The sequence below is a fragment of the Colletes latitarsis genome, chromosome 10 (genome assembly GCF_051014445.1).
Source record: "Colletes latitarsis isolate SP2378_abdomen chromosome 10, iyColLati1, whole genome shotgun sequence".
In the NCBI taxonomy this organism is placed as follows: Eukaryota; Metazoa; Arthropoda; class Insecta; order Hymenoptera; family Colletidae; genus Colletes; species Colletes latitarsis.
Genome location: NC_135143.1, coordinates 9,040,424 through 9,057,487, shown reverse-complemented (window position 1 = coordinate 9,057,487; position 17,064 = coordinate 9,040,424). Strand labels below are relative to the sequence as shown.

At 36.4% G+C, this 17,064-nt stretch overlaps 1 protein-coding gene across 17 annotated transcripts in view; it reads right to left on the bottom strand.

Annotated features, from left to right (window-relative positions):
• LOC143346633 (CUGBP Elav-like family member 1-A) overlaps positions 1-17,064 on the bottom strand; it is a 504,287-nt gene that overhangs the window by 264,066 nt on the left and 223,157 nt on the right. The window contains exons 1-2 of one of the 17 annotated variants that reach the window (XM_076774925.1): positions 15,467-15,624; positions 14,229-14,339 (exon numbers count right to left, since the gene is read on the bottom strand). The exons of the other annotated variants lie outside the window; for them this stretch is intronic. Of the exons in view, the coding sequence (XP_076631040.1) occupies positions 14,229-14,323 (95 nt within the window). The 5' untranslated portion in view covers positions 14,324-14,339; positions 15,467-15,624. Of the gene's footprint in view, positions 1-14,228; positions 14,340-15,466; positions 15,625-17,064 lie in introns of those variants that run through there. 17 annotated transcript variants of the gene reach the window in all.

Below are 17,064 nucleotides of genomic sequence, written 5' to 3'. Positions count from 1 at the left end.
AATTTGAAAATCCCTTAAAATTAATGGAAAAGAAATTAATTCAACGAGCGATAATAATATCATAAAAATGTAATCATTACCAAAACGTATATTGATAGTTACAGAAAAAGGTGAGAAAGTGATCGCGTTATTAATTGCACGTAAAAGGTAACTTTCATATGTTTTTACAGAGTGCTTTTATATTTCTAAAGAAATTACTGAATAATAGAACAAATTTATTTTTGATTAAATATAGTGGACTGAAAACATTTAATAAATTTTCTATTGAAAATGAATGTAAGAGATTTTCCCCACACATCTCCCATTAACTCCGAAGAACACCGAAAACTTTGGAGCGTCCAATAATTTTGTCACGCTATACTCGCTCTTATCGAGATTCAGGAACGCATAAAAACCCATTTTCAATAAACGTTCCGCTCGAGACGAAAGAATTACAGAAGTTCAACTTATTGTTCGAATCCCTGATTCGTTACGCGAGTCTCTAAAGCGTTTCTAACAAATCACAGACCCGATCGGAAGCCAGCGTTGCTAGCGAGGTACACCGGTTCTAATTCATTTTCTCCACGATCGACCCGAACCGGCTGATGTTTGCGCGCGAGGAGAGAATTGCCCGCCGTAACGATTCCTCCTTTCGTCCGAAGGAAATCGCAAGAGAGCGTGGGTGTGGGCGATTGTGCGCGGAGGGGCGATGAGTAATTTCGAGCAGACGCCAACGAGGAGACTAATCTTCGGGGCAAACCAGAGGGAGGAGGGAGGAGTGGTCCGAATTGTCAGGCACGTCGACGTGCAAAATCGAAAATGTCCATCGATTTTGCGTCCCCGTATAGCGCGCGTACAGCTAACCCGGACCAGCCACGTTTTAAACCCTCGGCCGATTACGCTGGTCACGTGTAGTGTCCGGTGATACGAAAGCCGCATACAAAAGTTTTTCACCCCTTTCTCTGCGACTGCCTCCCCCCGCATCCACCACGGACGTTTCTCGTTTCTCCGCCTCTGGCTCCGGTGCACGTTCCCATCATGTTCCGTGGATACTCTACATCCACCCACACACCGTCGCTCCTCCACTCGGCCGCTACACTTACCGGTTCTCTGTCTCGCTTTCATACAACGCCGTCGTTCGCGGCAGCGTTCGTGACGATGGCAGCTGTCCCGTGTCGCCCGAAAAAAACAAGAAAAACCCTGGCGAGCATTAGGACCGTCACGTACGTGGTATCGTCTTCGCAAACAATACTTTAAAGAGAAGAAATACTTGACTCGTCCATAGCGACCCTTTCTTCGGCGCTGTCCTACCCTCGCCTGTGCACGGTAAAACATCTGCCGTAGAACGTTTTCGGCGAGACGTATTTCTTAAGCTTCGTGACGAAAATCCATGTTTCTGTCGTTTTTCGAAAATACTGGGCGTGGTACCAACCAGTCTCCACGATTTTTCAGCCCCTTTCCTATCGATGTTGATCGATATTTAACCGACAAGAAATTGCAGTTACTTAAATTCGAAAACAAATTAATTTTCAATACAAAATTTACGTCACTGTTATATTTCTAACTTCACAGTATTGTAGAAGAGTATAGTAATGTAATATTGTTTGATTGCCACGATATTTGAAATTATTCGGCTATACATAACACTAAAGCCTCGCATTTGGACGTAAATAAATGAACGTAAACATTATGAATGCTTATTTATTCAACTACAGAACTTGTCACACAAAATAAAAGGAAAATTTATACAAAATTTATTTATTAAAAAGTTCTCTAATTAAAGCTACATATAAAACTTTACTACAAAGAATAAAAATTTTGTGTTGCAGAAGGTGGAATGCAGTTCGAACATTAAATTTAATTACCAATTACATGCACCTTTTTAACATGCGTGTTTTCAGTTTGGTTTTGTATAAAATTTTTTTTTATTTTGTGTGTTAAGTCCTGAAGTTGAATAAATATTATACTATTAATAAAACATTGGTAATGTTTACGTTCATTTGTTTAGTCGAAATGCGTGACCTTAGTGTTATGTACCTCCGAATAATTTCAAATATTTCTTTCAATGTCGCCTACAATACTATGAAGTCAAAAATACCTAGTTCCGTTTAAAAATATAACAGTAGCCTTAATATTTTATCGAAAATCAATTTGTTTTTAAATTTAAGCAACTGTAATTTTGTATCCGTTAAATATTTTTTCTTTTTGTCAGATCATCGAAAGGGGCTGAAAAATCGTGGGGACTAGTTGAAGAAACTGCTGGTCGTATCGAAAGAAACTCGTTTCGTGTTTTGGACCACGAGAGTCTTGTAACGAGTAACTGGATCGTACACGAAAAATACAACCTGATCGATTACGCGCAGCTTAAGTCGAACGTCGATCAATTTTAGCGTACCGCGATCGGAATTCTCTTTCGTCGTGGGAACGATCCACGTGCAGCTTAAATAAAACTGAAAAATTGTATAGGGTGTAATTGGAACTTGATATCACATCCATTACGTGCTTCAGATGTTACAACCTTTATTCGGGTCGTTGGAAAATTGATTAACTTCTGAAACGTTCCACGATACCGAACGTTTAAAATCGGCGCTGAATTTACGTCGCTCGAAAAAATAGAAATTGTTCGAAGGAAAGATTAGATATTTTAGATTATCGTTCTCGCTATTATATTTGTTAAAGAAACCTTTATTCACGAGAGTACTGACAACGAATCGATAAGGTTCCCTTGATTATATATTAATAATAATCTTACAAAGAAATAATGAAAATGTAAATGTATTTATTTTGTTTCAATGGTTTACTGATACGCGAGAAGCGTCGCTTTGAAGTTACGATCCCGGCTTAAAGTAAATTGTAATTGTAAACAGTAATTGATTTTAAGTGAAAAGCAGAAATGGTCAATATGTACAATTAAATGTAAATATTAATTGGTTTACGCTCGAAATTAATTTATTTAAATGTTCTTGAGTACGAAGCGTTTAGCGAACGTTCGATCGTCGTTATAAAATAGAAGGCAATTAGCAGATACGTTTATCTATTTCTAAATTAACATTTATCAGGAAAGTGTAAACTCCTTGACGAGCGTGTTCACCAAAAATCGATTGTTCGACGTGGAAATCGAGAGCATCCCACGCCAGATGACGTCGTTGCTCGCGACATCTTAAATCTCCGGAAATATTCGACGGATATAACAGTTTTTTAATAGGCTTTCGGTTTCAAATGGATCGGCGTAGGAGGCAGGAAAAATGTCCCCTAATGGACTCTCGAAAGAAATTATTCGTGATCAGCGGAATACGTTCGTTACGAGGACGTGAAACGAGCGTGAACGAAGATTGGAGGAGACAGACGAAAAAACGACATCGAAAATGAAGAGAGTGGGAGAGGGAAAGGGAGGAAAAAAAAACGCTTGGAAAGCAGCACGTTCAGCAGCCGATGGTGCTACGAAATTACTGAAAATCCTCGTCGACTTCAAGCAACCTGATTTGTCCGTGTTAGTTCTACTCGTTCGTCAGCTTACTCGTTTATTCGTGCGTTTCTCTCTCTCTCTTTCTCTCTCTGTCCCACCCACTCTTCCTTTATTCTTGCGCCCCTCGTAATTCATTATATTTCTCACGGTCCGTTATTCTGTTTCTGTCGATTCCCTCTCTAGGTCTATCAGGCTTTACTTCATTAGAATCGTTCGAAGAACGTTTTGTTCCTTTTTTCAAATAACTTCTCTGACTCCTCCATTAAACGCTGTCCGTTAATAGCTTCGTAAAGCTTACAGATAGTTGGAAACGTTAAAGATCTTGATGGTGAACTCCGGTGGCCCGTTTGATCTCTTATTCGATGACATTTATCGTTAACCAATGTCTCGACTGACGGTAATTTTAATTAATATAAGGCTCAATGACTTTTCTCGTCGCATATAGACTCGTCGTTGGTCTCATAAATGCAAAAATTTAACGATTCGTTTGAGTTACTGATGAACTCCTCGAAAGCTTATTAATTGCTGTACCCTATTATCCGCACACAATATTAAATGGATATTCTTTCTTGAATTCTTGTAGCTTGTGCAAGTTATCGACAGAAATAAGAAATAATCAAGGTTGTTGCTAAAGAATGAATCCCTCGTATTATATACATTATTTCAGATTTATTTTCCATTTGTTCGTATTTGCACCAACTAGATCTTCGATAAAGTTTACGATTAAAAATGTAAGAATGTAATCGAGTTCATTAAAGATTTGTAACATTTTCGCTAAACAAATTCGACAGATTCTTGTATTTCTTTGTCAACTAAATCCATTTTGCCTGCTACTTGGCGAATTGCAGAGACATGCAAAAGCACCGAGGACCATGGAGTAGTGTCCAAATATATGCAAAAAATCGGGACTGGAGTTTTCCACTTCTCCGGGGTAGAAAAAGGAAATTCGAAACAGTCACGAGAGAATCGTCCAACGTAGAAAGTGAATCGAAATAACACTAGGAATAAGCGCAACAGCGAGCGTATCACGGATATAGCCAAAAACTGTGCCGGGATCGTATTGGATGACAGCCACGAAAGCAAACTGAAAACTTTCGTAGTTCTTTATTGTATTTTCGCGATAATATTACCGGCGGTTCGATAAAATTTTCTTGATGAAAATAAGTCCAAACGCGACTTTGTTCGGAGTAAAAAATCGACAAACAGAAACAAACATCGAACGTCAATATTAACAGTCAACGAATGAAGACAGAACAAGGTGTAGACGTATCCAAGTGATTTGAAAATGTAATCTGAGCTTGAACACTTGAATGCTCAAGTACAATTAGTAATGAAAACAACGGAAACAGTTTCACAGTTGCATCTGATTAACCAAAAATTTTGTTTTACGTTTCATTATTACCAATAATACAGACTTTGGTTCTAATTACTGACAACTTATAAACGTCGTTTGTAATTAAAAACATTTTAGTCGATAAAATAATTGTTATTCTATAAATTGTCTTTATTTTGATTGCAACAAAGCACTGTCAGACGATCGTGCGCGAGAGCTTCTCCCGTAATACAACTTCTGTGTTTCAAAACTCAAAGGGATTTCTATTCGCATGGGCACGCGGCTGCCGTTCAACTTGGCTTCCGGAAACTCACAAACCAGAATTTACATTGAAATTCGATACTGCGTTCAAACGAGCACGCACGAGTCCCGATCATAGCACGCAGTTTACAACGCAGCGAGTTTCCTTCGATCGTTAAAGAGACTCAGGAGATTCAGACGGCCATGGACAGACAAGCACACGTATACCCGTCGCGGCGTCTTCTCGATGGCCCAATATCGTCAGAACGTATTATTTCTGGTACCGTCTCTGCCCATTTTTGACATTCCATTCTCTCTCTATCTGCGTCCATTTCTCTTTCGCGAAGCTATACTCGTCCTTTTTCGTCGCGATTTCTGAAGAGCGATCTTTTTCCGCCGAATCAACCCGGCAAATTGGGGCTTGCAAATGATCTGCCTTAAAGATTCCCCTAATTGTGCGGAGGAAAGGAGCAAACTGGGGAACGTTTCAACGAAGAAACCTTATCACTAAACTAATTGCAACGGCTAAAGAACGAGGATCGAGAGACAGAGAAAATGAAAGAGACGAGGAGCCAAAGAAGAGTTGATATTCCACGGTACATTAGTTTCGAGACGCTCCTTTTTCATTTAACGCGAACAGAAAGCAATCGTTTACAACGTGTGGCTAAAAAATAATGGGTCTGCTCGTGGGGGAAATGGCGAATGACAGGTCGAAGGTCGAGTCTCTGAAATTTACATGTGTATCACTCGATCACAGAATATTTCTTGCTTAATTGGTGCTTGGACATGTTTGTTTGAATTAAATTAAGTGTTTGATCGTTTGCGTCCAAGCAAATTTGATTATTCAAATAAACTTGATTTTAACACTTTAATGGCCGCTCACACAACATGTGTGTGATAGCCATAGATAGAATACCACACTCTCTGTGTGATGAATTATGAATGTAAACAAGTGTGGATATTGCTATTGGCTTCGTATTTCATCGCTACATCTTTGATCTTAGGTAATTATTGTTTTATTGTCTGTTTTTAATTTTAGATTTTACACTACAATGGTGTACCATGTAAATTATGGAGCAAATGCCGGCGGTATTTTATTTTTACAATTAGTTCAAATATCAGTAATAAAAAAGGGTGTACGAAGGGATTGTAATGTTTGCTAAGCGAATAAAATTAGACAACCTACATATTTTATGTGTAAGACCTGTCAAGTACTGTTAAATTGTTATTGTTTCTTGTTTTATGTGTATGTTTGCACATGTTGCATTATTTTGTCAATTTTAATAAAGCTTTATTAAATTAATTCTTCAAAAATATTGCCGGCCCCTGGCAACGTTTGACTGCGTAGACGTGCGGCCATTAAAGTATTAACTTAGATAAAATCAAGAATAATCGTGAAAATTTTCAGGTGGTTTGATGTTGGTAAAGGTTTCCTAGCAAGTTAGTAAAAGATAAGAAATGAAACATTTGAACAGATTGAATTTTCTCAAGTTTGATCAAACCTTCAAGCTACTTGAGTAATCGTATACTTGGTTTGATTGAATTTTGAAACTTACGATGCAAACGATATCAAACATTGTTAGATTCCTATACTTTTGAATTGTATAAGCAATATGTATGTGATTAGCGTAAAACTATGTAACATAGAGGTAGTAGTGAGTGTATGTTTAGATGATTGTATTTGATCTATCTTGTATATAATAATTCATCAAAGAGTACGGAGTTTTCAATTTCTTTCCTACATTAATACTTTCCTAGACATTCGAGCAAATAGTTTTTGTTTCAATTGCTCCAGTTGCATCGAAAGAGTCGATTATCTCTTTGGGAGTGTCCCTTGTGAGATATTATGTAAGCAGTATGTAACTGTGTCCCGCTCGGTCTCTGTTTCTCACTTTCAACTACAAGTGTCGGCGGTCGCCTTTAAACTCAGCGACTCGGAAACAATCGTAGTTGGTTCGCGGAACAGAGTCGTTTCTATGTATATCCAGATAGCACTTTTCAGCCTCAAACGTGTGACGGGAATATGAACATCACTGAAATATGTTTTCTTAGCGTGTTGTAAATACGGTAATTATCTCTTTCGATTAACGAAATCTAAATCGTAGCTTCGCTCGAACGAATTTATTCAAATAAAATTCCCTAATATTAGCCTTTTTGTCTTGTCTAACTTTTATTCACGAATAACGAATACAAGTTTTAGATTTATTCGTACACTGTTGTAAATTACAATTCATTAACAAATATTTCAAACTGATATTCAGGCAAGCTAACTTACAAACGGATCTATAATTTTTATTCATTATTTGTTATTCCTGAACAGAATTTGCTCGACTCTGGTGACAAATGGAACAAATCGCTATAAAATAGCAATTAAAATAAGTTATCAAAGCAACTCGTACATACCCAAACACATTTCGTACGCGCGGCAGATATTAATTTGTCCATAATACGTAACGTGCCCCGCGTAGAACAGAATTCAAACTTTCCATCCTGCTTGTTCGTTCAAAGTATAATTAAACCCGTTCATCTTGACACGAAAAATGTTTTACAATAGAATTAATACCATGGACGTTCCGACGATCTAGCCACGAAATCCTGTCATTCCAAAACTTTTACTTTTGAAAAAAAAAACTGTAATTTAATAAAGTCTGAGAGACTGGCGAAACGTTAAAAATGTCCCTAATTTGTACTGCCATTTGACAGGAGTGTCATTAGGAATAACAATTCTTGGCCAACTTCCGTTTCTCGAAGGAACAATCTAATTTGAACATGAAAAAACAATGACATTTTTCGAATTTTATAAAACAAAAACTAGTTCGAAACTCGCCACCATTATTTATACATATTTTCCTAAGGTATATACATTCTTTTATAGAAAAATATCGAATCGAAAAACCCAAAGAAATTTAAAATTTTACAAAATCACTCCGTTTTGAAATAGTAAATATTCGCGAATTTAGCATTTTACATAAAAAAAACATCGCCTAATAGTGATGTACAATATTTCTTGGTAAGTAAAATATTTAATAACGAGACAAGAAAGGAATTACGACGAATTCCTTAACTTGAAAAGTACAGATTCCCTTCGAATTAAATTCGCTCGCGAAATCGCTGCCAGGAATGAGCATTTCGACCAATGAAGGTTTCGTTTCAACAAAATTACAGCGATTTAAATATTTGTTTACAGATTCGCTGTTTTGCGAGCGATAATATTTACTTCATACGAGTAAATTCGACGTTACTGTTTACGAAAATCGTATAATACGATCCACGGACACCCAGAATCGTTGATGGCGGTTGTCGTACGATAACGACAAATAACGCGTCGGGGATATTCAATTTGCGGCGCATCGGTCAAGTACAATCCCCTAGGACGATCCACTTGAAATTCGTGGCGAAAGTCGGTCGCGTCCGTTGTACGAAAACAAAGAGACGATCCGAACGGGCAGGGACGAAAAGGCCCAATGGACATTCGAAACGCGCCGATCGAAGATTCGATAATCGCAGGGAACTCGTTCGTGGGAGCGATACGCCTGGCGGCGTCCAATTACCGATCGGTAATTGGGGCAGAATTTCTGCTGAGCTTAAATTTGCGCGCCGCGGCGCTGTCCGGCCCCTGGGTTGCCTCGGTCACTCGCTAACACTGCCTCGCTGCTCTTCGTTAATTAAACCGATTAAGCTCGCGATTCCGAAGATGAGATCTTCCCCTTTTTACCGCGCGCAACCCTCGACCTTCTTCTCTTCCTGCAGGAACGGGGGCGAGTGACGCTGTTACGCTTCAGGTCGCTCCGGCGCTTCTTAATTACCGATCTGCTTACCGGAAACTCGAACGACCTTGCGCACGCAAGAGGAATTCTGATGTAAATGCGATCCAATTTTTCTTTTATCGGTCCCCCCGTCTTTGCAAAGCATCGACGGAACGCAGCCAGGGACTATTCCGCTCGGTATGGATCGATTTCACCAGACACTGTTAATAATAATTGACGTACAATGACTCACGAAACTGGTTCAATTACTAGCGATCGAACTATCGTGTAATGGAGTTCAGATAATTTACATTATGACGAAGTTGGTTTGTAACAGTTGTTGGTTAATTTTTCCATCAATCGTTGGCACGCGCGTTCGCGAAAATATAGGATATTGTTTGATTACGAATCAAGAAAACTAGTACAGTAATGTTTGAATTATCCCGCACCCGGTTATCCGAATAACTATAATAAAAGGTGGACAAATTTTTCGGCGACATTAAAAAATTTCAAATCGATCTGAAAAAATTATTTTCGGTTGCGGGGAACAATTACGATCATTTTTGGTGAATAGACATACCCCCGAAATCCTACGGGTTTTCGAGAAAAAAATTCCTTACCGAAAATATAATTTCTGGCCACAAATATCTGCCCGAATTTTCATGCAAATCTTTAAAATGTCATAACTTCCGAACGGATTGGATGATTTTAATGTTTAAAAAAGCAAACAACGAGTATTTTAATGGAGAATATGTAGAAATCGCAAAAATATTCGAAAAGTTGGTCCTTGACCCCCCAAAATGAGAAAAACCCCATAAAAATGGTCCAATTTTCAAACAGCCATAACTTCTTCAATTGTGAATATATTTCAATGAAACTTTTTTCTAAAGTAGAGCTCATAGGTACCTACAAAAAAGTATTAGACATCTTTTTTGTAGGGCGTCAAACAAAATTATTAAAAATGAAAAAGGAATTTTTAAAAAAAATCGACAGGGGGTAGGTGCCTAAATTTTTTGACGAAAAAAAATTTTTTCAAATAGTTCTGAAAAAATTATTTTCGATTGCGGGGGTCAATTACGATCATTTTTGGTCATTACACATACCCCCGAAATCCTACGCACTTTTGAGAAAAAAATTCGAGTAAGTGCTGAAAGTTTTGGGTGAAAAAAAAGACTTTCAAATCGTCCTGAAAAAATTATATTTAGTTACAGGGGTCAATTATAATCATTTTTGGTCAATAGACACACCCCCGAATTCCTACGAGTTTCCAAGAAAAAAATTCCTTACTGAAAATATAATTTCAGGCCAGAAATGTCACTCCAAAATTTCGTGCGTATCTATAAAACGTCATAACTTCTGAACGGATTGAAGGATTTTAATGTTTAAAAAAGCAAACAATGCGCATTTTAATGGAGAATATGTAGAAATCGCAAAAATATTCGGAAAGTTGATGCTTGACCCCGCAAAATAAAAAAAACCCCATAAAAATGGTCAAATTTTCAAACAGCCATAACTTCTACAATAGCGAATATACTTCAATGAAACTTTTTTCTGAAGTAGTGCTCATGGGTATCTACAAAAAAGTATTAGACAACTTTTCTGTAGGGCGTCAAACGAAATTACTAAAAATGAAAAATGAATTTTTAAGAAAAATCGACAGGGGGCGGCTAAATTTTTCGACGAAAAAAAAAAATTCAAATTGTTCTGTAAAAATTATTTTTGGTTTCAGGGGTCGATTACAATCATTTTTGGTCATTACACATACCCCCGAAATCCTACGCACTTTTGAGAAAAAAATTCTTTACCGCAAGTATAATATTTGGTCAGTGATCTGTGATTATATTCCTTGTTTTTAGATATAGTTTGTAGATATAGTCCAATTATCCGGCATATAAAATTTTAATGAGAGATTTTAAAAGCCAAAATAAGACGCCAAAATCGCGTAAATATGAAATTATAATAGTTAACGACAGCTGAAGCTATCTTTAGCTGTCATAGCGCAAAGGTCGAGATAAAAAAAAGAGTATATTTCAATTAAAACTTACGTATGCCATCGAGTGGCGTAGCACGGTTTGAAATAGCTCAAGATTACTCCCGAATCAGCCGTTTAGTATACCCCCACGGTTTTGTACAAGCGATTTGGTTGCCTAACGCCAACCATGTATGCTCAAATCGTTTCACCGCGAAATCGCAGTTTTAGGGTCCGCTGCTACGAACTTGCGAAATGTGCCACGCGAAGAATACACCCAGAACAGTTTAACCCCCAAGGTATTATCACTTGAGCTACGGGGTTGAAAACTTTATCTCCGAGAGATTATTTTTGCCATTGTGTCGTCGGCTGCGCTCTTCGCGAGTACACGTGTGCACCGGAAAACTAATTGCTTCCTTATCGACGCGTGTCTTACCCTGCTAATTTATTCGCGATACTTAATACCAGGGACACGTTTAAATAATTTTATAATCAGAAGATGCAAAATCGAAACCGTGTAATATTTTATTTAACATTTAAGGATAGAATATAAGAAAAGAAACGACACTGTATTAGGTACAACTTTCAATGAATAATATTACATTTATCGGAATCAGCTTTGTACCGCATTAGAATTCTTAGAATAATAATTTTTACGAATCCGTTGTCACGAAATCTGAAAAATAATATTATTTTTCAACTACATTTATCGACGAAATTGTACGAAGTCGTTGATTAGTTAATACAAACATTTTCACAAAATTCATAGATGTCATGGAATAATAATGAGATTATTTTGAATAAAATATTTCGTTCCTGAAGAGGTTCAATAATTCAAAATGAAATTGGATCAAACCAAACAGATATTATATTAACATTATGATAGACAGGTGTAGGGCATGTAAATTAAATAATTGAATATTTAAACAAAGTTACATATTCTGAGAAGTCAAATTTTCTTCCTGAACGAAATTACTCTACCGGCGATCGTTAAATTAGAAAAATTAATCCAAGAACATCTTTGGAAGTTTATTTAAAGCGAATCCGAAGCAGATCGATTAAATTAAATTTAAAATGAATTCCATGGATGAGTAATGGCTCCAGCAGAGTTCGCGAAGCCGATTTATTTAGCAAATATAGAAAACATACGACACAGACATACAAAAATTACCACCAGTTGCCACTATCTCTAGGAAAATTATCGTTGCTTGTCAAGTATTATAAAACGATCTTAATTTGTACAAACAACTGGAGAATGCGAATTATGATCGACTGTTTGTTGTTCCCGGATTAAATATGGCCCAGTGATAATAGCTAAAGGTTAAAAATCGGCAAGCTGTCTGTAAACGAGCTTTCCTTTATCGGTAGTAATTACTGACGGAAGAGCGCCCGGATCAAAACAATGAAAGGTCGAGTAGGATTTATGGAATACGGTAGTGGCTGGCATACACAGAAGGCAGGAATTTAATTTTAATTTTAATCTTCTATCCGTCGATGTCGGCGACAGGATCGGGCAAATGAACTAATTATTTCATTAGGAATCGGATGAAATGAATAAAGAGCTATAAGCGAAAGTTATTTTCCGTGAGCGAGATCGCGGAAAAGCAGCTCGCGATAAGCGGTTATCAGAGTGTAATTCAATTACTGGATCTTCACGGTGCCCGGAGCACTATTGCTCAATTTTGTTCCTTCCCTTCCCGGATCGCTGTCGGGATAGGAACTGATTCGTTATCACCCTTCGACCCGACCAGACACAATGGTGTTAAATAAGAGATAATCAAGCAGATATCATATCTCCACTCTTGACTTCATAGTGGCGGACGACAAGTTCGTTAATGTAGTGCGAGCTGTGCCCGCTGGCTCGTTAATTAACCAATTAAACACCGAAGTTAAGCTTCAACCCTGCGTGTCCCTGGCGTGCGATGAGCGGAGAATGTAGTTAATGCTGCTATCCATGCATTGCAATATAATATTCAATCTTTATGCTGGGATCCTTTTAATTATTTCATGGTTAATTAGAGCCCGTACAAACCACCGATATTTCAAAACAGGCGGTTTTTCGCTAAGGATTACGTATCATCGTTGCCAATGTAATTAGAGAGTGACCAAACCATAACTTTCTTAAAGTTAAAGTTACAATTAAGTTGTCGACGGCACACGATTCTTCGATTATCTAAAAACCTGACTTGACAGAATCCACGAAGCTGAAGCTTTGATTGTTTATAACTAAAGGAAACGTCTTACGTTTACTATACCGATTCTTCAACTTTCTTTCTCTCGAGACCGTTTCGACTTCAATTTCTGATAAAATTGCGCAGGTTCTTTGAATCGTCAACGTTGGTTTGCTTATCGAATGCAGATAGCACCTTCGTCGCAGGTAGCAGCCCGTGGAAAATGCAAAGCAGAAAAATCGTTAATCGCGAGAGAAGACCACTCTACGCAAGGCACTAATTGACTGCAGAGACACTGCTTCGAGAGGCAACCAATTAAAAAGAGCTGAGCACAGAGGAAAAAAAGCTGAGCGGGAAAGACGATCGTATAATCGATTCTCAAATCGAGTCACGACGATAAGGAAGTTCAACGATGTCGCGATCGTCGCTAATTATATACATTTTTATTTACTTTGTTTCTTCGGTTCGCTGGTGCTCTTGTACATTATTTACAACGAGATGAATAAAAATTTTAAACAGAATAAAAGCGTTTGATAGACTTTAAGGTAATTTGGCACGTTAAACCTATCTCCTTCTTTTTTGGGGGTAAACTTTCTTTTTACGAAATAGCTACTCCATAATACTTTAACTTTATGATAAATCAATAAATAAATTTTAATGAATTATGTATTACTCGAAAAATGAATTTCGATACACGGTTCGTTTAAATCGTTTAATTCGTTAAACAAAATTTCCTTTCGACAACATTGAAATAATATTATAATTTAAGCTGTTCGACTATGGCGTTCCAGAGACGTTTATGCAACGTTGTCAGAACCAGGAACGTTCTCACGCATTTACTGTTCATTCGAAACGTCCATTTGCAACGTTTGCGAAACATTTGATAAGCATAAATACGTAAAACGTTGTTGTAAAATTTGTGTATAACTTCATCTTTCCACCGTTTACGTTAAGGGATAAAAAGATGAAACTTTGTTACGCTTATTTTATTTCTTAGCTTTGTATTTAGAACTCCAATAATAAAAAAACTTGTGAACAATATATGAATGGACGCTGATGCAAAATTAACTGGAAATTCTGTAAAAACTAATACGAAAGACTGTCGATTATTAAAAAAACTGTTGTCTAAAAAGAACCACAGCAAGGGCCGAATCATCAAAGGGAAAGTAATAATTATATTATTGCATGAAAAGTAAAGTGCTCTGCGTAAGCATTTAATTTAATATTTGTTCCAACGAATGGCGCTATTTATTCGTCGCCAGAACCGCTGTAAATAAATCATGTTTGATGTTGAAATTAATTTAGAAGCTCTTTTCACACTTACCCAGTTTCCTCTTGCACACTGTTGTCATACATATCGAACCGAAGTGGCAGCATGTTGGGCAATTTATAGTTAAGTAGGAAATTCGATTTCAGCATTCTCTTCTAACGATTGCTGCAATCGATACGAAACTTCATTGCGCTTAATATTCATCGCCGCAAAACGCTTAAAGCAAAACTTTGAGTGGCTCGACAATTTAATAACAACTGGTCTCGCAAGTAGTATTTGTATTTATTAAAATCAGTACAACGATAACATTATATTGTAAGTCACCCATTATGTTCACTGCTTATATTATTTACTTCGAAACAAATTAAAAATATTTTATTCAGTTGTTCGCGATTGATAATTAATATGATTTGTTGTATTCGAAGATGACAGAAACGTTTCTAAACGTAGAATATTTTATGCCGACGTTAACAAATATAAATACTGCTCGCAAGATCGATAACTTTGATATTTTTTAAATATTCGCAAGCAAAAATATTCTGTTTTAATTCAATAATATTTTGTAGAACAGTATTATTAGATCGAGTTAATTCCATTTGAATAGAGAAGCATCTTTTTCGAAACCATAGAAGAGATCATTGGTTATTTTCACAACTTTACTTTAAATTTTACACTGTCTATATTATAAGTAACACTATGTGTATTTTTCACGTATTTTATAATTGTATTTTCTGATATGGTTTCATATGTTTCTATTTCTTATAATTTAAATAGTTTGAAAATGTATAATATATAAGTTATAGATACAGGTTGTCGCAAGATCAAACAGCTAATCGGAGAAAATACATGTGAAATCATACATAAGAAAAATGTCACTGACTTATGTAACATACTAAAATGGAGTTTGTTATGATTTCATATTTTTCTTAACTTTTTAACGAAGCGTTCTATTCGACTAGGTTTACAGGATTTCTTTCCTTTATTTCCACTCGTTGAAAATACCGGGACCGATTGGCCATTTAATCGTGGTACACTCTATATAGATAATCGCAGTTTTCCAACATGAAAGAAGTTTCTAGTACGACAATAAAATTCGCCATCTCTATTTTTCATCGTAATTGCGCAATAAGAGAATCACTTGGGAAATCTCACGAATCAACTGGAAACCTTAAGTTCTTCGTCCCCGTTTCTAAATTCTAAGAAATAGAAACATAAAGCAACGTACTGGAAAGTATAATTTGAGGAGCCCGAACTTATTCAATTATTATTCCTTTTATAGCTTTTCGACTCACCTAAAGAAAGTAGATCTATTTTCTTGATTTTGTCGAACGTGAATTATCACTTCGCAAATATAGTTAAGAAAATAAAACAGATACGATCACGAAACAGTAATGTGCGGTAAAATAGAAATACTTTCGTAGCAGAGAATTAAGAGAAACGGAGCCAAACGCGAGTGCTCGGATTCGAAACGCGACCGCTTAGTTAGACGTTTACAGTGATACTAACAACGGAGCGCATGTTCCTGCGATAAACAGGTACGTCCTTGCCGATTCGATATACAGCCAGGCACGTAAATATCCAATAGTCTAAGTGTCTGTACAAGATTTTAAATTCTACACAGAATTTTATACATGAAATTAAAGGATGTGTCTAAGATTTTTAAATAAATCTTTCACTATAGATGTGTAACATATGCAGTTTACCCAGACAAAACTTTAGCAAACATTTTAATTTTTTACCTATATAATACACAATAAAAATTCATAAAAGTTTTCGTACTTGATAAAGTAAATTTTGTTCTGTTTATACCGTCGTATTATCATATACTAGAAATTACTTCTACAGCTCATGCTGGGATCAACCATTCTATTTTAATTTAAAATTTTGTTCGTGTGTTGCTGTTGAATAAGAATGCGTTGACAGGAATCATATACAAGCGTATGAGAAAGTAAAATAACTATTAATCCTGGAATGGGATACTGTTTTGTCAGAGTATCCGGGGACCTCCAGATTTGACGTTTGCACAGACTTTGAACGGATAAAAGATTCCGTAAAAATTGATCGAAGTTCGTTCGAATATGTATTTTACTAAAACTTTGTCTAAACGAACTTTATAGTGAATTCATACGAAGTCCTTAAACCTATCACTTTATTTCGTCAAATATCTTTCATAAACATTGTAAGTACGAACACTTATGGGACTGATTGTACCTATCAATACAAGCAAAACACAGTAGATACGGATTTCTTCTGTCGTCCTTGTACGATCCTTCGAAAATACTAGATGTAAACAGTGTCTGACACGTAAGAGGAATTTGTGAAAAAACTGCCTTCTCGACGCTTCTTAGAATCTTAAAAACTTAAACATTTATCGTAAGGTAGTTTCATAATGTTTCGAAATATCTATTTAGCGAAATTATGAAACGCTTTAAGTAACCAAAGATTCGATATTGCTAAACGATGTTTTATTGAGGAATTTTTTACTTTACTTTTCACTACTGCAACCTAGTTATTATCCTTAACGTAAGAAAAAACGCTATTAAAGACTAGTAAAAATATTTAAAAACTTTCAAATATCATTTGGGAATACACTTGCCTGCACAGTTACGGAAATTTTATTTGAAATTAGATGAATATTAATAACGTTAATCGTATAAACGTGTGTACGTATTTAACCATGAAGTAATATTATCCGATCAGACATTAATTGTATAATTAAACCGTTTTACTTTTCTATTAAATGTACCCTCTGTTGTATTTTATATAGCAGCCAGAATCTAGTCTCAGCTTACCTATTACCAGTGTTACGCGAGTACTACGGCCGCCTTGTTAGTGTTTTAATTATTTTGACAGAAGAATAAGTACGCGCGAAGGGCGCACGAATTCTCCT